Raw genomic sequence first — 24430 nt, forward strand, 5'->3', positions numbered from 1 at the left:
TTTTTACAGGCGTCGGACTTCGCAACGGTCCGTAATCTCATGAGCACTACTTCATCATTCCTTTTGTTGCATTTTAAAAATAATTTATAGTAATTTTATGTTTTGCACTGTACTGCTGCCGCAAAAAAACCCATGTCATATAAGTCAGTAATAACAAACCTGAATCTGATTTTGACATGTTTTTATGCCATTTTAGAATATGTCTAAAAAGGCATCTAATTAAACTAAAGTGAGGTTGTTTTCTAAATTTAGCCGAAGTTGCCTTGCGGAACGGAAGTCTCCATTTCAATGATCTGTGTGATAATTTGCACTTTCTATTTTTTTTGTTGTTTGAGAGTTCCTTTTTTTTTGCGGCAAAGTTTTCCACAGGGATTTAAGCGGCCGAACTCTGCGATTGCAGATGACAGACTTTCAGCCGCAACCCCTGCTCAGCTGCTTTGGGTGACTATTATTTCCAGTGGTGTTTCGGACGTTCTCTGGCCGAGCATTCATTGTATTTTGGAGAGTGCTGTTGGAAAAACTCCGGTCCGAAAATAGACGGGAAAGGTGTGGGCATGACGCCTTTGCTTTGCTTTCAGTAACGAGGCAAACTCACAGTGTCGACTTTAACCAGTGAGTTTAATTCCATTGTAGACTGTTTTTTTTCATCTTCTTGTCTACGACCAGGATTCACGAGAGTGCATCCTTACAAAATAGACGATAAAAGACGCATTCGATGTTACACGAGCGTTACAGAAAATATTGATTGATATGAATTCATTTATATACATCTGCTTTATTTTCCTTGCTGTGTTAATTCTAGTCTATAAAAACATGATCTATGCTTTTATAATACATAGTCTGCCTTTAAGTGGTAAAGCCAACTCTCCTGATGTGCTTCTTGCAAATAATATTTTTTTACACCAAAACCCAATAAGACATGTCCCACATTAACCAAACGCACATTGCTGCTCTCAGCACATTTCAGCGTTATTGGAGAACAAATATAATATTGCAATTCTATATTTAGCCGCCAGTTTATTTTCTGGGAATGTTATAGACATTTTTAACTTTAGAGAATAAGCAGAGGTTGAAACTAAATTTGTTCGGCAATAAAATCAGCTTTCATAATAAAAATTAATATTTGTGTAGCTTATAGTGCGAGAGGAATTACTCATACCGAATCTGCATGATTTAATCTGGAAGTTGCAATCCAATACTTCTGTGCAATGTTAATCGAGTGTAATATTCAACTGATCTACCAAAAAGCCACATTTTAATCTTCCGACCGTTTTTTGGTAAAGCGTGAAACAGCATTGTATTTCACATAAACCAGAACTGAATAGCCAGCCACGCATATCGGGAAGAGTCCGGGGAACTGGACCCCAACACCACGAGAGAAGGGAAATAGCACTGATGGGGGTTAAAACTAAACCTAGTGCGGTTTGCTGGCATGAGAGCTCCTCCTAACTTTCTACCTCTATCCCAATATTTTTAAACTCCCTTTCCCCCCGTGGTGTTGGCGTCGGAATCTAAGTGCAAGCCTTTAAAAATATTAATATTTTACGGTTACAAAGTACTAGTTTTTCAGGTGTAAGTATTACCAAAGATTCTAATCTCAATGGAGACATATAGGAGTCGAAGGTTCCCTTTATTGTTTGGTTCAGCTGCAGCATTTCTACCTCCTCGGTAGCGTGACTGGTACTGTTGCTTAAGGGTAATTGATTGTGATGAACTTGGAACTCGCCACGCAACACACACAAAATGCTGGAGGATCTCAGCAGGTCAGGCAGCATCTATGGGAAAAAGTAGAGTCGACATTTCGGGTCGAGACCCTTCTTCAGGACAGAGGATATGAGAGTGTGTCATGAACATATTAAGGGGGAAGACTTGGTCACAATAGAGACTGAGAAGGTTAGATGAGTTGAGATGGAAGAGGCTTAAGAAGAGAATAAATGCAACACCTTAGGCACAGTGGCCTCCTTCTGTACAACACACTCTTTAGGTGATTAGTTTCTTTCTTAAGGTAACAGTTCAATTAATTATTGTTAGTCCTGTTAAAGACAATTTGGAATTGTGTCATCTGGTTAAAGGCAAATTTTCTGTGTGACAGTTTGATGTGCAGTGCAGGAGTTTATGCTCCTGAGCAGGTGTGTTTTGTATTCATGTTTGTATAAACAGATGTGGACTTTTGGCATGGATTACAAACATGTATTTATTTTGGGATTTCAGGTAACATTTCAAAACATATTGTGGCTCATGCCTGAAGTCAATTACATCACCACTATTGGTTTGCGAAGTTTGGATGCATTACCATTTCAATTCAGTAGAAAGATGTTGTCTTGATTACATTGTGGTATCTTTGGAAGCAACTCAGAAAACACAGAAAATACTCAACAGGACAATCAGCATACATGGAGAGAGAAACAGAGTTAAGGTTTGTTGATGACCTGCCACTGCAACTGGGGGAAAATGCAGCATGGTAACCCAGTCAGCCTGTAGTTAGTTAGTTAAGCCCATCACCCCTGCTAGGGCAAAGGCCATTGACTGCAGCTCACCAGAACCCAGGTGTAGCCCATCTTCTTGATGTCAGCCTCAAGGTCGCGTTACCAGGTGTTCTCAGCCCTGTCTATCTTAAAGGGTTCATTGGCCTTTTGGCTTCCATGGACTTATGACCTTCACCACACAATTTCAGAATGTCTTCTTGGTAAAGTCCTTCCTTTCCAAGGGATGAGGTCTTTGGGGTTTCTGTTGGTGTTCCTGTATGTCTAGGTTTTTACCGGATGTGATTAGTAGCCTCATGTCCAATCGTCCTCCTTTTGCAGCCAGCTTTGGGGCTGTCCACGGTGGAGTTCCAATGATCCTGTACCACCCAATTACACCCATGTGACCAATTACCCTACTAATCCATACTTCTGAGCATGTGCAGAGGGTGTGGAAACCAGAGGAGATGAAATGATAAGAGGAAAGGTTCTGTAAGGAAATACAAAATGCTTTTGAGATGTTATGATATATATTGTTTATTTTTTTCTCTTTTTGTATTTGCACAGTTTATTGTCTTTCACATACTGGTTTTCCACCCTTTTGGTGCCATCTTTCAATGACTCTATTATGGCTATTTGATGTATTGAGTATGCCCACAAGAAAATGAATCTCTGGGTTGCATACAGTGGCATATACTGTATGTGCTTTGATAATAAATTTACCCTGAACATTCTGAACTCTGAAAATTTCAATTAGAAGATATTTCATTATATTTTTTTTCACATGATTTATTATAATTTCCATGGGCTGGTAAATAAATATTATTCTTCTCAGCTTATTACCCCTACTGGGGCAAAGGCCACCAAGAGCAGCTTGCTAGAGTCCTCTCTCTTGGACCTGTCTTGCAAATTGTCCCTGGATGTAGCCCATCTTCGAAGAATCTTCCTCTCTCAAGGATGAAGTCTTTGGAGTTCCTGTTGGTATTTTTATAGTACCGGGATTTTCCAGGATGGGGTTGCAAGCCTCATTACCAACCTTCCTTCTTTCATAGCCAGGCTTGGAACCCTTCATAGCAGAGTTTAAATAAATATACCAAATCTTATTAATCTCTTAAACAGGATTGCCATTTATGACCACTGTTAATTGATCCCTGAGTCATTGACATATAGGTAGTGAAAGAATTATATGAATGTCTGCAAATCCTTGAGTCAGCTGAAGTAGATGGCCCATCCTGGGGTTAAAGGATTGTGTATGGATGCAAATAATTGGGAGTGGGGAACGGGGCTTGTTTGCTGTTGTTGCTTTGTTGAATGGTATGTTTCATTGTGTTGTGTTTGGTATTGTTCTGCTGAGCATGGCGGGCTTGCTAGGTTGGTGCCTAAACACATGGACATACTTTCAGGCTGCCGCCAGCACATCCTTGGTAGTTGTCTATGCAAATGCCACATTTCACTGTCCGTTTCAATGTACTACATGTGATTAGTAAATCGGAATCTGAATGCAGTTGGACGTGGATTTTGACCCAATAGCAGTAAGAGAAAACAATGTACTTCAAATTCAGGATAGTGTGTGTCATGGCAGCAAAGGTGCAGGTGCAACATCTGCTGAGTTTGCTGAGCTCCTTCCAGGTGAAAGAAGTCAACGTCTTTCAGGGCGGAGGGATGGGAGTGGCTGTCAGGTTGCTATGGTGCATCTTGCAAATAGCGCTCTGGCTGGAGGGAATTAATAGTTTTAAGTAGTGAATAGGCTCACAATCATATGGACCACTTTGCTTTGACTGGTCATAAACTTAAGGATAGCATAACACGTTTCTGGGTAATTTGCCCCATTGTCCATTGTGGCCTTGCAGAACACATAGGACCGAGTTCTTTCTATGGATTGCTGTTTAATACTCCTTGAGATGAGAATGGGATTGGCATAGCTGTGTTGTCTGATGTGTTCACCTGGTATGCTGATGCTCACCTTGAGACTAATAAATAAATAATGACTAATCCTAATGAGTCCTAGTGTCATAGAGTACTACAGCACTGGACTAGATGGGTCAAAAGGCCTGGTTCTGCACTTACTGTTATTCTGCCTAGTCATATTGACCCACACTGGCACCTTAGCCCTCCATACCCTCCCAACACATATCTATCCAAACTTCTCTTAAAAGTTGCAGCCAAACCCACATCCACCAATTCCACCTGCAGCTCATTCCACACTTGAGTGAAGAGGTTTTCCTCTGGTCTCCCTTAAATATTTCTCTTTTCACTCTTAACCTATGACCTCCAGATTTAGTCTCACCCAACCTCAGCAGAAATAGCCTGTTTGCATATACACTACAGTATCAATACCCCTCATAATTTTGTATATCTGTCAAATCTTCCCTGAGTTTCCTACACTCCAGGGAGAAAGTACTAACCTACTTAACCTTTCCCCATACAGTAACTCAGGTCCTCAAATCTCAGCAACGTCCTTGTAACTTTTCACAGTACTCTTTCAATCCATTGATATCTTTCCTGTGGGTAGGTGACTAGAACTGGACACAACACTCCAAATTTGGCCTCATCAAATCAAAAAATTATATACAATTCAAAATAATATCTCAACTCCTGTACTCAATAGTCCAATTTTTGAAGGCCAATGTGTCAAAAGCTCTCCTTATGTCCTTTCTACCTGTGAATCTACTTTCAAGAGATTATGGATCCGTATTCCAGATCTCTTGGTTCAACCACAATCCTCAGTACCCTACCATTCACTGTGTAAGTCTCGTCCTAGTCTGTCCTTCCAAAGTGCAACACCTCATTCTTCTCTGCATCCATCAACCATTATCCCAGCTGGTTCAGATCCTGCTGCAAGCTTTGATAGACTTCCTCAATGTCTACTGCACCAACAATCTTGATGTCATCCACAAATTTTCAGATCCAGTTTACCACATTATTATCTAGATCATTGATGCAGATGACAATAAACAATTGATTCAGCACCAATCCCATGGCAAACCAATAGTCACAGGTCTCCAGTCAGGGAGGCAACCTTCTATTACCACTCTGTGGCCTATCCCATGAAGACAAGGTCTGATTCAGTTTACTACCTCATCTTGAATGCCAAACAATTGTACCTTCTTGACTAACCTCCCATGTGGGATCTTGTCAAAGACCTTGTAGACAATATCCACTGCCTTGTATTCATCAACTTTCCAAGCAACTTCCTCAAAAAACCCTAAGATCGGTTAGACATAACCTACCATGCACAAAGCCATGTTGATTATCCCTAATCAGTCCTTGTCTATCCTAATACTGTGTTTATATATCCAGACCTTTATGGAGGTTTACTTATATATCCAGAACTTTATGGGGTGTTTACTAAATTATGAGGGGCATAGATAGAGTAGATGGTTGTAATGTCTTTTCCCCTCAACGGTAGGGAACTCTAGGACTAGGAGTGAGAATCGTAAGTGAGACTGTATGTACACTTCTTTTCAAACACAGGATGGGAATATTTGGAATGAGCTGCCAGAGGAGATAGTGCAGGCAGATACGATTATGATGATTAAAGAGTATTTGTACAGGTACGGGGAGGGTGTGGAGAGATATGGACCAAATGCAGGCAATTGAGATTAGTCTAGGTAGGTATTGCCATCTGCATGGATGAGGTAGTCTGTAAGAGTCCACTTCTGCACTCTACTTTATTACGATTCAATGTTTGGTTGAGCAGGAAAAGAGAGCTACTGCTATTGGGGAGGAGGTGAAGAACCAAACACAAAATGTTAGGTACAGCTTGTTCCTCCCTGCCACAAGATTTCTGAATGGTTCATGAACCCAATCACACTACCTCGTTATTCCTCTTTTGAACTTTTTTACCAACATTTTTATGTCCTGCACTGTTCTGCTGCTGCCAACGCAACCAATTTCACAACATATGTTCATGATAATAAACCTGATTCTGATTCTGATTAAAACAACTACCAGATCAGCTACAATCATATTGAATGGGTGAGTAGGCTCTCAAGGGATTGCATGGCTAATCCTACTTCTGTGTTCTCAATTAAGAGGTAACCAGATGAATAAGTAATAGTTATAACACTTGGAGCTTGCTGTGAACAAATAATTGAAATGAAACTGAAAAATTCTGGAAGTACTCAGCATGTCAGGCAGCATTTATGGAGAGAGAAACAGTGTTAACATTTAAGGGTCAACGGCTTTTGTTTTGGCTCAACCTGGTTCTTAAATTTTATGAATTCAGGTAAAGCTGCAATGTACAGTTTTGCTTAAGATCTTTTTGACAGTTAATCATATGCCATGTTCTTATTGCCATCTGCAGTTTTTATCCCAAGTTCAGTTCAGAATCAGAATCAGGTTTATTACTACCAGCATGTGTCGTGAAATTTGTTAACTTAGCAGCAGCAGTTCAATGCAATACATAATATTGAAGAGGAAAATAATAATAATAAATAAGTAAATCAATTGCAGTATACATATATTTAATAGGTTAAAACCATGCAAAAACAGAAATACGAGGGGTGATTGATATGTTCGTGACCTAAGGTAGGAGTCAATTTTAGAAAACCTAGCACATTTATTTTTCATCATAGTCCCCTCCTACATTTACACACTTAGTCCAGTGGTCTTGGAGCATACGGATCTTGGACCTCCAGAAAGTGTCCACAGCAGGGGTGATTGATAAGTTTGTAGCCTAAGGTAGAAGGAGATGAGTTATACAGTTCTCGTTACATGCACCTGCAGTTCAACTCTTTGAGTGATTATGCAGAAAGTTTGAAGTTAATAACTCTTCAGGGGTGATTGATAAGTTCCTGGCCTAAGGTAGAAGGTGATGAGTTATTAACATATCAATCATCCCTCGTAATATATATTAAAAATGTGAGGTAGTATTCATGGGTTCAATGTACATTTAGGGATTGCATGGCAGAGGGGAAGAAGCTGTTCCTAAATCGCTGAGTGTCTACCTTCAGGCTTCTGTACCTTGAAAAGAGGGTATGCCGTGGGTGCTGGAGTCCTTAATAATGGAGGCTGCCTTTCAGAGACAGCAAGAACTAAGCACCTTTTTAAAACAATTATTCTGTTCTGACAAATATTCTGTTCCTCCCTCCACAAATACTTTGTAATTCCTCAGTTCACTGTTTTGATATTTTCACTATCTATAATTTTAACTTTAAATGTACAAACACACGACCTTCTACAACGCGAAACATTGACAATTCCTTCCTCCCACAGATGCTGCTTGGCCCATTGAGTTCCTACAGCAGAGCAGCATAGGAGCAGAGTGAGGCCATTGAAGGTTCAAAGTAAATTTTACTATCAAAGAACAGATATGTCACTATATGCAACCCTGAGATTCATATTCCTGCTGGCACACTCAGCAGATCTATAGACTGGCAGCTATAACAGAATCAATAAAAGTTCAACCAGAGTGCAGAAGACAACAAACTGTGCAAATTCAAATAGAAATAAATAGCAATAAATAACTAGAACATGAGATAATGAGATAAAGAGTCATTGAAAGTGAGATTCTTGGTTGTGAGAACGTTTCAATCATGGAGCAAGTGAAGTTGAGTTATCTCCTGTTCTTCAAGAGTCTGGTGGTTGAGGGGTAGTAACTGTTTTTGAACCTGGTGAGGCTCTCGTACTTTCTATCTGACCGCAGCAGCGAGAAGAGAACCTGACCCGGGTGGCGGGATCTCTGATGATGGATGCTGCTTTCCTACGACAGCGTTTAATGCAGATGCGCTCAGTAGTGGGGGGGGGGGGGGCTTTACCCGTGATGGACTGGGTCATATCCACTATCTTTTGTAGGATTTTCTGTTCAAAGGCATTGGAGTTTCCATACCAGGCTGTGACGCTCTGCACTACACATCTATAGAAGTTTGTTATAAGTTTTAGATGTCATGCCGAATCTGCGCAAACTCTTAGGAAGTAGCAGCGCAGCAATTGCACTTATGTGCTGGGTTTAGGACAGGTCCACTAAAATAGTAACACCCAGGAATTTGAAGTTGTTAACCCTTTGCACCTCTGATGAGGCCTGGCTCTTCCTCTATAATACTGTACAAGATTGACCAGGCAGTTTAAGTATTTTAAATGCTGTGACGTTCAGAGAGTCTGACTAAGGACGTGCAGGGTGTTCGAGGAACGCAGACATCTGCCTATCCCACACTGACAACTTAAGTGACACTGCTCAGCACCGTGGCTGGGCATGGTGGGCGGGGGCACGCCGGTGGGTGCTGATTGGCCTAAGTGCTCACGTGTCTCTGTCGGAAGGTAAAAGGTCAGCCGGCAATGATGGCGACGTTCAGAGGCAGGGTTGTTTTGCGGCGCGCAGTCTTTGCGCTGAAGGTGAGGAGTCGTGGGAGGCGGTGGGTACGCTGTGAGGAGTGGGAGGTGTTGCCGTCTGCGTTACCGCGTCAGCTGCATCAGGAGCCTAGGGCCTTGCGTGCAGGAACGGCGTCTGGGCCCGTTGCTAGGGGATGCTGCGCCTGCTGCCTAGGGTGGATAAAGGTCATGACCGGTTATTAGGTGACCTTCCCCACTCACTATTGCAGTGTAGAACTTCCTATCTTCCATGCCCCTAATTCCACAGGGAAACAGGAAGACCTTAGGGTCGACGGAGTGAGGAAATATGATTTGAGGACAGACAGAGGAAAGGATGCACTAGGTTTGGAGGATGGATGGGGGAAGCACTAGGGACACTAGAGTGAGGGGGGGTCACTGGGGTTGGGGGAGGAAGCGAGGGGAGCACTGGGCTTGGGGGAGGAAGCGAGGGGGGCACCGGGGTTGGGGGAGGGAGTGAGGGGGGCACTGGGATTGGGGGAGGGAGTGAGGGCAGCACCGGAGTTGGGTGAGGGAGCGAGGGTGGCAGTGGGGTTGGGGGAGGGAGTGAGGGCAGCACCGGAGTTGGGTGAGGGAGCAAGGGTGGCAGTGGGGTTGGGGGAGGGAGTGAGGGGAGCACGGGTTGGGGGAGGGAGTGAGGGGAGCACGGGTTGGGGGAGGGAGTGAGGGGGCACTGGGGTTGGAGGAGGGAGTGAGGGGAGCACTGGAGTTGGGTGAGGGAGCGAGGGTGGGTGGCTTTACAGGATTGGGGCATGGGTGGAGTGTGCATTGTGACTGTGAGGAAGGTGTGTAGCACTGTGGGAGTTGACGAAGAACGAGTGTAGGACCGACATTCTTGTGCTGTGTGGAAGTGGGTGCTGCGCTGCGGAAATGCAGTATTACCAAGAGCGTGTCACTGCAGGAGGAGCAGTTAAGTAGGAGTGCCGCACTGAGGGTCACTCGGAAGTGCAGTATTACAGAAGGGGCAGTGGACAGGGAGAAGTAAACTATCAGGAGGGAATGTAGCATTGCAAGGGCGGGAGCAGTTGCATAATGGAGAGAGTGCTATGCTGATGGAGGTGGCTGGCTGTGAGATGACTTGGTGAGTGAGACCCTGTATGCTCAATTGGATGTTAAAGCCAACGTCAAGTTTATCTTGTGCATAAGTACAAGTATGTACAGGCGCAATGGAAAAACTTATTTGCAGCAGCCTCACAGGTACATAGCATATAAACAGCACTGAAAAGAAAATTAGCATAAAAGAACATGGATAGACATGGACTGATTAAGGATAGTCAACATGGCTTCGTGCATGGTAGGTCGTGTCTAACCAATCTTATAGAGTTTCTCGTGGAAGTTACCAGGAAAGTTGATGAAGGCAAGGTTGTGGATGTTGTCTACATGGACTTCAGCAAGGCATTTGACAAGTAGATGGTTGCCTCTCTGATTGGAGGCCTGTGACTAATGGAATGCCGCACTGCAGGGATCTGTGCAGGGTCAATTGTTTGTAATTTATATCAATGATCTAGATGTTACTGAGGTTAACTGGATCAGCAAATTTATGGATGACATCAAGATTGGGTGTGCAGTGGATAGTGAGGAAGACTTATCATGGCTAGCAGTAGGATCTGAGCCAGTTGAAAAAATGGGCTGAGAAATGGCAGATGGGATTTAATTCAGACAAGTGCGAGGTCTGGCATTTCGGTAGGACCAACCAGTGATGGTCTTACATAGTGAATGGTAGGGCACTGAGGAGTGTTCTAGAACAAAGGAATTTGAGAATTTAGATCCATAATTCATTGAAAGAGGAGTCGCAGGTAGATAGGGTCGTAAAGAAAGCTTTTGGCGTATTGGCCTTCATGAGTCAGTATTGAGTACAGGAGACTGGAATGTTATGTTGAAGTTGTTTATATTGGTGAGGCCTACGTTGGAGTATTGTGTGCATTTTCGGTCACCGACCTGTAAGAAGGGTGCAATTTACAGGATGTTACCACGTCTAGAGGACCTGAGCTACAGTGGTATGCAAAAGTTTGGGCACCCCGGTCAAAATTTCTGTTGCTGTGAATAGCTAAGCGAGTAAAAGATGACCTGATTTCCAAAAGGCATAAAGATGACACATTTCTTTAATATTTTAAGCAAGATTACTTTTTTATTTCCATCTTTTACATTTTCAAAATAACAATAAAGGAAAAGGGCCAGAAACAAAAGTTTGGGCACCCTGCATGGCAGTACTTTGGCAAGTATCACAGCTTATAAATGCTTTTTGTAGCTGGCTAAGAGCCTTTCAATTCTTGTTTCGGGGATTTTTGCCCATTCTTCCTTGCAAAAGGCTTCTAGTTCTGTGAGATTCTTGGGCTGTCTTGCATGCACTGCTCTTTTGAGGTCTATCCACAGATTCTCAATGATGTTTATGTCGGGGGCTGTGAGGGCCACGGCAAAATCTTCAGCTCGTGCCTCTTCAGGTGGTCCATTGTGGATTTTGAGGTGTGTTTAGGATCATTATCCTGTTGTAGAAGCCATCCTCTTTTCATCTTGAGCTTTTTTCAGACGATGTGATGTTTGCTTCCAGAATTTGCTGGTATTTAATTGAATTCATTCTTCTGTCTACCAGTATATATTCCCCGTGCCACTGGCTGCAACAAAAGCCCAAAGCATGATCGATCCACCCCCGTGCTTAACATTTGGAGAGGTGTTCTTTTCATGAAATTCTGCACCTTTTTTTCTCCAAACATACCTTTGCTGATTGCGGCCAAAAAGTTCTGTTTTAACTTCATCAGTCCATAGGACTTGTTTCCAAAATGCATCAGGCTTGTTTAGATGTTCCTTTGAACTTTTTGAATAGAACTTTTTAGCTATTCACAGTAACAGAAATTTTGACGAGGGGTGCCCAAACTTTTGCATGCCACTGTATATGGAAAGATTGAATAGATTAGGGTTTTATTCTGAGGGACATAAAAGATTGAGGGGAGTTTCGATAGAGGTATACAGAATTATGGAAGGAGGGTGTCAATAGGGTAAATACAAGCAAGCTTTTTCCACTGAGGTAGGGTGGGCCAATGAGAGGTCATGGCTTAAGGGTGAAAGGTGGAAAGTTTAAGGGGAACATGAGGCGAATCTTCTTCACTCAGAGGGTCATGAGAGTGTGGAATGAGCTGCCAGTGTGCCAGTGCAAGTGGTGCATGTGAACTCAATTTCAACATTTAAGAAGTTTGGATAGGTACATGGATGGTAGGGGTTTGGAGGGCTGTGGTATCCTAGTGGAGGTTGATGGGAGTAGGCAGTTTAAATGGTTCAGCACAGACCAGATAGGTCACTTTCTATTATTCTATGACTGTAAACGTAAATTGTACGCAAACTTTACAAAAAAGAACATCAAGTTCCTCCAGCCTCTGATGCCTTCAGACCACAAATTACGTGACCTCTAGCTCTAGCCTGGACCTCAGCTGCCAGCACCTCCAACTCCAGGCTAAGACCTCCCTTGCTGCCACTGGGTCCCTGGTTTCCTTGTCCCACTACCACTCTATCCTTTGGTCTTTCAGGCTTCACTGTCACCTCTTTCAGGTCCTTGGAGTTTCTATCTTCCTCCCATCCTACCTTTCTAACCCTCTCCACTCTGCTGAAGCCTCCAACTTTCCTCCCCCTTTTAATCCCAACTCTAAATGCTGCCATGTGTCTTCAGTGCTCCCACTGACCTTGCACCCCACTTCCCTGCAGAGGAAGAGCGTTCTGTCCTCGGCAAGGGCCTTACCTTTGTCCCCTTTGCCTGTACCTCAGTGAGTTCTGTACCTGGTATGATGCCAAGCTCTTCTTCTGTTGCCCTGTCTCCAAGACCACTTCTTCACCTAGAAATCCCCAGCCCACACAGATGATTCCTTCTCCCATCTCCAACCCTCCCCATCTTCCTGGACACCCTGTGCTGGTTCTCTGCCTGTCCTAGGATCTTCTAGTTGTTGATGATACATTATCCGGCTCAATTTCAGCACTCCTCACTCCTTGAGCCTTGCACCCTCTGAACACACGGCCCTCCACTCTGGTTTCAAAGGTACATTTAATGTCAGAGAAATGTATACAATATACATCCTGAAATGCTTTTTCTTCACAACCATCCACGAAAACAGGAGTGCCCCCAAAGAATGAATGACAGCCAAATGTTAGAACCCCAAAGTCCCCCCCCCCCCCCGCATGTAAGCGGCAGTACACAACTATCCCCCTCCCCCCCACTGGCAAAAAAAAAGCATTGGCACCTGCCACCGAGCATTCAAGTGTGAGCAAAGCAACAGCAAGACACAGACTTGCAGTTACCCCGAAGATATAGCGTTTCACCTGGTATTCGACATACCACAAGCTCTCTCTCCCCCTAGTAAGGGAGAAAGAGATGTCTGTTTCACAGCCAGATGGGAAACGTAACAGCAAAAAAACTTGCTGGTTGACAATGTTAAAAGTTCGTTGCATCGCTTTTTCCAAGCTCTGTGCCCAAAGATCTCGCATCTCTGGCACACAGCCTTAGATCTTCCAGAGCCATGAAATCTTGGTACTCCAAGAGCGAGCAAAGCTCTTAGTCCGAGCCCTTGGCATGCCGAATAGTGGCCATTTGTGAAACCCCGAGAGCAGGTCCCATTCCCGCAAAGCACCATGGTCAGCGTGTAACTCCAGGTCAGGGTCTTCAAAAGAACCCTGAAAGGGAAAAATAGAGAGATTAAAGATGCAAATAAAGGAGTCGCCGTTAGGCGCCATTAATCCTCCTAAGCTCCTCTGTCCACAGCGATCTCGCTTTACCTTCAAACCCACAGTCAAAGGGGGCTCTGTTATAGTCTGCTGGACTGACCTCTACCTTGCTGAGGCTGGGTGTCAGCTCTTAGACACCACCTCTTGCCTAATCCTTGAAGAGAATCCCACTCTGGACCATCAGAAAACTGTCCCTGACACCTCATCAACTCTGGAGAACTCACATCTACTGCCACTAAACTCATACTTACCTTGCTCCGCACTGCTCGCTTCTATCTTCTTTTCAAGACTCACAAAGCTAACTCTCCAGGTAGGCCCATTGTCTCTGCCTGCTCCTGCCCCACTGAACTTGTGTCTTTGTACCTCTACTCCATTCTATCCCCCTTGGTTTAGTCCCTCAATTACATCTAAGGCAATTTCCTCACTAACTTTCATTTCCCTGGCCCTGACTGCCTCATTTTCACCAGAGATGTACAGTTCTTATGCACCTCTAATTGCCAACAAGAAAGCCTTAATGCTGTCTGCTTTCTCAATAAATTAACCAACCAGTTCCTCTCCACCACCACCTTCCTCCATCAGGTAGAACTGGTCCTCATCTTTAATAGGTTTTCCTTCATCTCCTCCCATTTTCTCCAAACTTGAGGGGTAGCCACAGACACCTGTGTGGAGCCCCAGCTATGCCTGCCTTTTGGTTGGCTATGTACAAACCCCATTTCCAGAAAAGTTGGGATGTTTTCCAAAATGCAATAAAAACAAAAATCTGTGATATGTTAATTCACGTGAACCTTTATTTAACTGACAAAGTACAAAGAAAAGATTTTCAATAGGTTTACTGACCAACTTAATTGTATTTTGTAAATATACTCAAATTTAGAATTTGATGGCTGCAACACACTCAACAGAAGTTGTACAGAGGCATGTTTACCATTGTGTTACATCACCTTTCCTTTTAATAACACTTTATAATCGTTTTGGAACTGAGGATAATAATTGTAGTAGACTTGCAATTGGAAATTTTGTCCATTCTTGCTTGATATAAGACTTCAGCTGCTCAACAGTCCGTGGTCTCCGTTGTCTGATTCTCCTCTTCATGATGCGCCATACATTTTCAATAGGAGATAGATCTGGACTGGCAGCAGGCCAGTCAAGCACACGCACTCTGTGTCTACAAAGCCACGCTGTTGTAGCCCGTGCAGAATGTGGTCTGGCATTGTCCTGCTGAAATAAGCATGGACATCCCGGGAAGAGACGTCACCTTGATGGCAACATATGTCCCTCTAAAATCCTAATGTACGCCTCAGAGTCAATGGTACCTTCACATACCTGCAACTCACCCATGCCGTGGGCACTGATGCACCCCCATACCATCACAGATGCTGGCTTTTGCACCTTTCGCTGATAACAATCAGGATGGTCGTTTTCATCTTTGGCATGGACGAACTCGACGCCCGTTTTTTCTGAAAACTAGCTGAAATGTGGACTTATCTGACCACAGCATACAGTTCCACAATCTTTCAGTCCATCTGAGATGAGCTCGGGCCAGAGAACTCGCCGGTGTTTCTGCATTGAGTTGATGTATGGCTTCCTCCTTGCCTAATACAGTTTCAAGTTGCATTTCTGGATGCAGCGACGGACTGTGTTAAGTGACAGTGGTTTTCTGAAGTACTCCCGAGCCCAGGTGGCTATAATTGTCACAGTAGCATGACGGTTCCTTAGGCAGTGACACCTGAGGACTCGAAGATCACGCGCATTCAACAGTGGTTTCTGACCTTGCCCTTTACGCACTGAGATGTCTCTGAATTCTCTGAATCTTTTCACAATATTATGTACTGTAGATGTTGAAAGACCTAAATTCTCTGCAATCTTGTGATGAGAAATGTTCCTTTTGAACTGACTAACAATTGTCTCACGAATTTTGGCACAAAGGGGTGAGCCACGACCCATCCTTGCTTGCAAAGACTGAGCCTTTGATGGACGCTACTTTTATACCCAGTCATGATACCTCGCCTGCTTAATGTGGAGTCTTCCAAACCGGTGTTACTTGAATATTCTGTGCATTTTTCAATCTTATTTTAACTCTGTCCCAACTTTTGTTGAGTGTGTTGCAGCCATCAAATTCTAAATTTGTGTATATTTACAAAATACAATTAAGTTGGTCAGTAAAACTATTGAAAATCTTTTCTTTGTACTTTTGTCAGTTAAATAAAGGTTCATGTGAATTAACATATCACAGGTTTTTGTTTTTATTGCATTTTGGAAAATATCTCAACTTTTCTGGAAATGGGGTTTGTATATCAGTCCATGTTCTAAACCTTAACTTTCATCAACTTTGCCCTCCAACTTCCACCCTGCCCTTTAATTTCACTTGGTCCATTTCTGACAGCTCCCTCCCTTTTTTCGATTGCTGTTTCCATCTCTGGAGACAAACTGTCAACTGAAATCTTATATAAACCTACCGATTCCCATGGATATCTTAACAGACCTATTCCCACCCTTCTCAGTTCCATCAGTTCTACTGCATTTGTTCCCAGCATGAAGCTAAGTCATCAGAGATGTCATCCTTCTTCAAAGAATGGAGTTCCCCTTCCTCTAGCATTGATGCTGCCCTCACCTACATCTTCTCCATTTCTCGAACATCTGCGCTCCCCCCATCTTCCTGTTGCCTCAACAACGATAGTTTCTCTTGTCCTTGCCTACCACCCCATGAGCTTTCACTTCAAACTCATTAATCTCCACAACTTCTGCCATCTCCAAAGAGATCCAACCACCAAGCACATTTTTACTTCACCCCGCTCCACTTTCCGCAGAGATTGCTTTCTCTATGATTCCCTTGTCCATTTTGTTCCTCTGCACTAATCTCCCTACCAACACTGATCCCTGCAGTTGGCCAAAGTGCTACACCTGCTCATACACCTCCCTCACCTCTACTCAAGGCCCCAAGCATTCCTTCTAGGTGAGGCAACACTTCACCTGAGAATCTTTTGGGGCCATTTGTTGTGTCTGGTGCTTCCAGTGAGGCTTCCTCTTCATTGGTGAGGCGTGTCATAAATTGGGGGTCCACTGTGTTGAACACCTCTGTTCCATCTGCCAAAAATGGAATTTCCTGGTGGCAAAAAAAGTTAATTTCCATTCCCATTTCTGCATGTTGCACTTGTGCCACAATGAGGCCACCCTTGGAATGGAGGAGCAACATCTTACATTCATCTGGGTAGTTGCCAATCTGATGGCATGATTATTGATTTCTCTTTCCAGGAAAAAAAAATTCTCTCCTCTCTTCTATTCCCACTCTGCATCTTGCCTCACTCACTGCCTATCACCTCCCCCAATGCCCCTCCTTCCCTTTCTACCTTAGTCCACTCTCCTCTCCTATCAGATTCCTTCATCTCCATCCTACTGGCTTCACCTAGTGCTTTCTAGCTATTCTCCTTCCCCTCTCCCCACCTTTTTATTTTAGCATCTTCCCTCTTCCTTTCCAGTCCTGAGAGAGATCTCGGCCCAAAACGTAGCTGCTGCCTGACCTGCTGAATTCCTGCAGCATTTTGTGTGCTTTGCTTTGGATTTCCAGCATCTGCAGAACTTTTTGTGTTTCCAATTAGAACAGCAGCATTCATTTTTGTGCAAAGTGATGAATGTGCTCATAGTGCTGCTAACCTGTGGACATCAGGGTATTGTCAGTAAGTTCAAGACCAAATGGCTGAGGAGGGGTAGCTGTTTTTAAACCTGGTGCTGTGGGAGTTTTGTAACTCCTGCCTGATGGAGTGGCCTGAATGGTGAGGATCTTTGTTGCTTTCTTGAGGCAGTGCCTCCTGTAGATATTACCATTGGTAGTATTCTTTTGAAATTCTGTGCCATGGAGTCAGTTTTTGGTATTGAACACATCACTGAAGACTGATTATCTGTCACTGTCATGTTGCAGATTATAGGATCTTGCTGTGCTTTAGTTGGTTGTCACATTTCTAACATTACACTGACAAACTCATTTCATTAGTACTTCAATAGTTCCAAACCTGTTCATATTGTCCTCAGTTAATTTGAAATACTGTTTCATTATTTTCCAAATTGTATTTGTTGGTGGTGGTCATGTTTCAGAACTGGGTTGATGCTGCTATCTGTTGAGTACATTGGCTTATCCTTGTAAAGGTAAATGCTGTTTCAGTTTGAGTCCTGAAGAAGGGTCTCGGCCAGAAACATCAACTGTCTGTTCACTTCCATAGATGCTGTCTGACATACTGAGTTCCTTCAGCATTTTGTGTGTTGCTTCAGTTTTAGAATACCTTCAAAGTTATGTATTATTTATCTGTTATTGTAACATGAATAATCACATGTTGTTGTTTCTGTTTCCTTTGAGAAATTGACAAATTAAAAGCAATGAAATCTTCAGTGAAATATTTATTGTTACAGTGCATCTGTGAAAGGATGAATGGAAGTGCATACTAAGTACCAATCAATTAATAAACATTCTGTTTTAATATTCACAGTAAAGTTATTTACTGTAGTCTTCACAATGGAAGCAAAATAATAAATTGCTTTTCTTGAAGTTCACATTTTATTTACATTGTAGGTTTTATTTTACCCATTGATAGTTGCATTTCTGTCTTTCACTATAAAATAATAGTAGACAATAGAAGGCGTGGTTTGTTGGCATGAGGTTTTTTTTCCCCAAGGGAGAGAGCAATAATATTTCTCTGAAACTTTAATGATCCTTGCCAAATGCCTCCATGGAGCCTGAGTCTAATTTATTTATTAGAGTCTACTCTTTTGCTATCAGTAATATTGGGACTTTCATAAACTCTGAACTTTGAAGTTCTTTAGAAGCACAAGAGCTGTTGCAAAGTAGGGAACTGTGAAAGTGTTATATAAAATTTTCTGTGTGCACCACATGTGTGCTTTGATTTTTCCTTAACACTTTATCATCTTTTCAGATTGGTTTGACTCAGTCATGTGGCTTAAGCAAATTACCTTGAAAGTTCTCCAATGACTGACTCATGCTTAAGGGAGCCATAAAGAACAAAACAAAATGGCTTTGTACTCTGCTCCAACTTAACTCTTAAGTACAGATGATTCAGCACCTATCTCTGGATCAGAAGGATATTTGGCTCTTAACATTGCTTTAACATAAGCAATTTACCAGCATTGGATAACTCCCAGACACGTAAATGGCATCAAGGCACAATTAGGAATGAAGACTAGAGTGCAAATGCTGGAATACTAGGGTGTAATTCAAATATTTTCCAATTTGGGTTACTTATTCCCCTGGTTTTCTCCTACACACATTCATCTGTCCATGTAGTTTTCTTCCCCCACTTCCCTCTTCTTCTGTATTATCATTTCCTGTTCCATTTTGCCCAACGTTCCCCTTCTTATCAGGGTCCATCCATCACATAACAGCCTCTTTTACTCTCTCTCCCCCCCCCCCCCCCAAACTCCAAACAATGTACAGACTGTTTTTTCCCTTTTGCCTCTCACTAATGATGCATTGTCCCAACTCAAAGTTGATCTGCACCTTTTGTCTTTGTGGATACAGCTTGACCCACCGAGTTCTTCCAACATTTTGTGATTCTGTTTCATAATTATGGGTAATTTTGACTCTCACCTATTCCTGTGGTCAGGTAGTATGATTGAAAGCTTTTTGTTTCACTTGTAAATGAAAACTACATAAGAACACAAGAAATAGGAGCAGGAGTAGGCCATCTGGCCCGTCAAGCCTGCCCCGCCATTCAATAAGATCATGGCTGATCTGTATGTGAACTCAGCTCCACCTTACCTTCCTTTTCCCCATAACCCTTAATTCCCCTACTCATTAAAAATCATCTAACTGTATCTTAAAAATATTTAGTGAAGAAGCTTCCCTGGGCAGAGAATTCCACAGGTTTACCACTCTCTGTGGGGAAAACAGTTTCTCCTCATCTCCCTAAATCTTCTCCCTTGAATCTTGAGGCAACGTCCCTTAGTTCTAGTCTCATCTACCAATGGAAACAACTTTCCTACTTCCATCTTATCGATCTCTTTCATAATTTTGTATGTTTCTATAAGATCCCCTCTCATTTCTTCTGAATTCCAGAAGAAATTCCAGAGTCCCAGGTGACTCAGTCTCTTCTCATAAGTTAACCCCTTCATCCCTGGAATCAACCTGGTGAACCTCCTCTGCAGTACCTCCAAAGCCAGTATATCTTTCCTCAAGTATGGAGACCAGAACTGCACACAGTACTCCAGGTGCGGCCTCACCAGTACCTGTATAGTTGCAGCATGACCTCCCTGCTCTTGAATTCAATCCCTCTAGTAATGAAGGCCAACATTCCATTTGCCTTAATAACCTGTTGTACCTACTCTGTAGTACTAACTCTGTATTCAAAAGCTCTTGCCTATATACGCATAATAACTATAGTCAGTTCAACTATTCCTCATTTGGTTGAATCACTGCTGATCTGTACCTCGGACTTATCACTCATTTCTGAGTATCAGTGCAGGTGCTCCCATTCAGATAATGTTAACACTAGGTGAGCTGAGTTGATATGGGAAGGCATTTAAGGAGAAGTGTAGAGTGCCATTGCTGCTGAGGTATATTTTCAGAAAGGGTCAAACTAATAATTCCTTGACCCAACTAATAATGAAATGAGTGAGCTTATTCCAGTGGCAGAAAGATTTAAATACAGAGGATCTTCTGAGAATTCTAATGACCCGAAGAACACATGTGTTAGATTAAATACTATGTTTATCTCCTAGTTTTAGACATAACTGTTAAAGTCCTTTGATTTCTTTAAGTGAATATATAACATGATATATTAAAATAAAAAAAGATACTTTTCACGTTTTGCAAACAAAATCATGACATTGGATGGAGTTCAATGTGGGAAGTCTGAGGTTAGCCAACAGAAATCTGGAATGTCCTCCAAGGGTTTGAAGTTTTCAAGCCTGATTGTTGATTTTTATTAGAGATCAAGAGGGTTGTGAGTGATAGTGATAAATTGGTTTGAGGTACTGATCAGCAGTGACCCAACTGAATGGAATGATAGTTCCGAGTCCAGAATCAGGTTTATTATCACTGTCTTGTATGAAGAGAAATGAGTCCTGACAAAGGGTCTCAGCCCGAAATGTTGAGAGTGCTTCTTCCTATAGATGCTGCCTGGCCTGCTGTGTTCCACCAGCATTTTGTGTGTGTTGATGAGAAATTTGTTGTTTTGTGCAGCATTATGATGCAAAAAGATTCCTATAAATTACAAAATAAATAGTGCAAATTCGGCACAACTTTGTGGGCTGAAGGGCCTGTATTGTGCTGTAGGTTTCTATGTTTTTCTAAATAGTGCAAAAAAAAGGTAGTGTTTATGGACCATTCAGGTGGAGAGGAAGAAGCTGTTCCTGAATCCTATAGTGTGGGTCTTCAGGCTTCTGTATCACCTCACTGATGGTAGTAATGAGGAGAGGGCATGTCCCTGGATGATATGGGACCTTAATGATGGATGCTGCCTCCTTCAGGGCCTGCCTCTTGATGGCATAGAATGGTTAAATTGACTGGCATTATTATGTTCAGCTGACAAACTTTTGGTGGCTGTATTACACTCCCTTTGCTCACTTGCAAAAGGAAGCAAAATAGTTTTCTATCATTCCTGCAATTGCATGAGACGGAGCTATGTGAGATGTTTGAGAAATATCAGTAAGTAAAATTCATTATGCCACAAGGATTCGTACTCTCAAATTCGTTCTGTCATCCATTTATGTTTAACATGATTTCATTTTATGATCAAAATTCATCAAGGGCTAAATGTTACAGTAAGAATGAAAATGTAATCAATTTCTCTTTTATGCTATTGATGTTCGTTCAATAGATGTCACTACCTTCTTTATTACCCTCTTGATTGGGGGGGAAGATATCATTTATTTCCAGTGTTTTGGAATATCTGTTTGGTCAAAATGATGAGATCCAACAAGAGATTGAAGAATAGAAAGACAGTGAGATCTAGGACTAGAATTCCAGAAAATACTGATCTACTTGGAGAACACAGAGGATATAATAGAATACAGACCTGTCTGAAGTGATGCCTTTTGGGAGAAACATAAAGAGCTTATGTTATCTAAGATGTGCTGTTTTGTGAGGGCTGAGAAAGGGGAAGTGGAGATGAATTGTGTATAAATCTGGACAGTGCATTTCTGGAAAAATGTTCAGGCTTTGAGGTTACTGAAAAGACTTGTCAGGAAAATGTCTGGACATAACCATGTGGAAAGATTGAGCAGAAGATATTAGGGAGTGGTGGGCGGTTTGTAGGGTTTTAATAGAAAATAATGAAAAACCAGGTAAGTGAATTGATATCAGAGTTCACAGATTTGGGTGGTACTACAATATTAGTAGAGTTGCTGTTGCACCGTTCCAGTGGCCTGGGTTTGATCCTGCTTTCAAACATGTTTGGTTTGTGACTACATGAATTTCCTTTGGGTGGTCTGGTTTCCTCCCATATCACAATGATGTGCAGGTTAATTGGCCACTGAAATTTGCCTCTAGTGTGTAGGTAGGTTGCACAGTCTGGTGGGGGCAGTGTCAATGAGACTGCTGAGGATAAAATGAGATTAGTGTACGATTACTGTAAATGGGTGCTTGATGGTTGGCACAGGCTTGGTGAGCTGAAGGGCCTGTTCCAGTGTTCTTTGAGTATATCAGCATGAGATAAAATCAAAATTCCAGAGGAAAAAATGATTTCCCTAACTAATTCCTATTCTCTTTCTAACGTGTTGGTCCATGGTTGTCTCTTCTGTCATGACTAGGTCCCTCTCAGGTTGGAAGAGCAACACCTCATATTCCATCTAGGTTACCTCCAACCTGATGGCATGAACATAATCCATCTAAATTGCCTCCAACCTGATGGCATGCTCATCAATTTCTCCGACCTCCAGTAATTTTCTTTCCCCTTCCCATTCCCTCTTCAATTTCCCATGTTGGTCTCTTGCCTCTACTCACCTGTCTATCGCCTATCACCTCCCCTCTGCTCCTTCTCTTTCCCTTTCTCACATAGTCTACTGTTCTCTATCAGATTCCTTCTTCTCCAGCCCTTTACCTTTCTGACTTATCACATGCCTGCTTCTCACTTCATTCCCCCCCACCCCACTCACTTAGCTTCACCTTTTTCCTTCTAGCTTGTCCTCCATTTCAGCCCCCCCACCTTATTCTGGCATCTTCCCCCTTCCTTTCCAGTTCTGATAGAGGGTCTTGGTCTGAATCGTCAACTGTTTACTCAGTTCCATTGATGATACTTGACTTGCTGATTTCCAGCATTTTGTGTGTGTTGCACCAGGAAAAAAATTGAAGTTTTGTTTTGCATGCAAACTTATGATATAGAAAGGTTGAATGGTGTTCTGGATGCCCAGGAGTTCTTTATAGTCAGTGATATATAATCACTGTTGTATGAAATATGCAGCTGATTTGTGCATGGTAAACTGCAAAGGAATAATGATAATGATGTAATATTGAGTGCAGGGTCAATATTGGCACCGGTGATATTTTTGGAATGCATTACCTGAAAAGGTCATGGCATCATATTCCAAAAACTCAACATATAAGCCACAATGTTATGCCAAATTAATTTAAATTAGTTATCAAATGCCTACACAATGTTCATAATCCTATTTTCTGAACATTCATGTGCTAAGTGGTCTTGAATGCCTCCGCCACTATCCCAGGTTATGCATTCTAGTTACAACTTTTTTTTTAAATTAAAAAAAAATTCCTGCCCTGAGTTGAAAGACTGCAATCCAAAGTTGTTTTGCACAGGCATTGGGCCAATTGGCCTCTGTACTGTCAGATCCTATGATTCCACAACATTGTTTCAGGCAACCCTGGGGTTGTGATTTTGGGAAGAAATCATAGGAAAAAAGAATAGTTTTAAATTTTCTTTCAGTATATTTGTTTCTTGGTTACAAATACAGCAGAGATGGAACATAAATGTTTTGACTTTGTGTGTTTGGAGGTGAGAGATCATGTTGTTAAGCCTCCAATAAGTCTTGGCAGCACAAGTCCTGTGGGGAATGATTACAGTGGGCCCAACTGATGTATCTCTTGATGTGAGATTGCTAGGACTGAGAGTTTTTTTTAATGTTTAGTATTTTGTATTAAAATCCATGATATCTGTGACCATCTGAATTGTTTGTAACTTGACTTTGATGTTCAAAATTTCTTTGATCTCAGATCGCAGTGGTTTGTTTAATTACCGGACAATCTTTTTGATCAAAATGATGCCCTGTGTCCCATTGTCATACTTTACCTTCTGCACAGGCTTAAATCTTTAGTACTGTATCGATTGCCACTTGTACTTTGTGATGTACACATTATTTTTAATTGGCTTTGTGGGTCATGTATTCCTTGACATTTTTTTTCTTTGAGGGGAGGGTCAGTGATGGAGTCAGAACCCAGTGTCAAATAGTCCATGAAGTATTGCATATAATACCTTGGATGAATTGAGTCACCAGATTAGAAATATCGATAGTTCCTCTCCCCCTCCCCCCCACCCCACAGGCATTGATCAATCTGTTGAGTACTTCCTGTAGATTGTTGTTACAGATAATTTGTCCTGTTGGCCAGAATGGATTGAAGATATCAGTTAGATTCAAAGTTTGAAGTCGAAGAGGAGTTGAGTTGACTTTTGTTTGTTAGAACACATTTTTTTAAATTTAAGGCTAATCATGGATTTTCTCAATGTGTTTTTATAAACTCCCATATGTAGGTACTTAAGGTATCTTTATCTACCATTGAATACTTGCTGTATTCAACATCTTATTCCAGGGTAGCCTGCAACCCAACAGTATGAACATTGTATTTAAATAGCCCACCTGGCCAGTGCTCTCCTTCCACACAGACTCACCTGGCTGTCTAGTTTTTTTTCTTTGTTCATCTTCTCCATCAGGTCCATCTATCACCTCCCAGCCTCTATCCCATTCTCTTACCCCCGCCCCTT

General features: G+C 42.2%; 1 protein-coding gene across 1 annotated transcript in view; it reads left to right on the forward strand.

Annotated features, from left to right (window-relative positions):
• Positions 1 to 8700: 8700 nt before the first annotated feature.
• pcca (propionyl-CoA carboxylase subunit alpha) overlaps positions 8701 to 24430 on the forward strand; it is a 458281-nt gene continuing 442551 nt past the window's right edge. The window contains exon 1 of the mRNA XM_073028749.1: positions 8701 to 8795. Within this exon, the coding sequence (XP_072884850.1) occupies positions 8739 to 8795 (57 nt within the window). The 5' untranslated portion in view covers positions 8701 to 8738. The remainder of the gene's footprint in view (positions 8796 to 24430) is intronic.

This window comes from Hemitrygon akajei, chromosome 2 (assembly GCF_048418815.1).
Source record: "Hemitrygon akajei chromosome 2, sHemAka1.3, whole genome shotgun sequence".
Classification (NCBI taxonomy): domain Eukaryota; kingdom Metazoa; phylum Chordata; class Chondrichthyes; order Myliobatiformes; family Dasyatidae; genus Hemitrygon; species Hemitrygon akajei.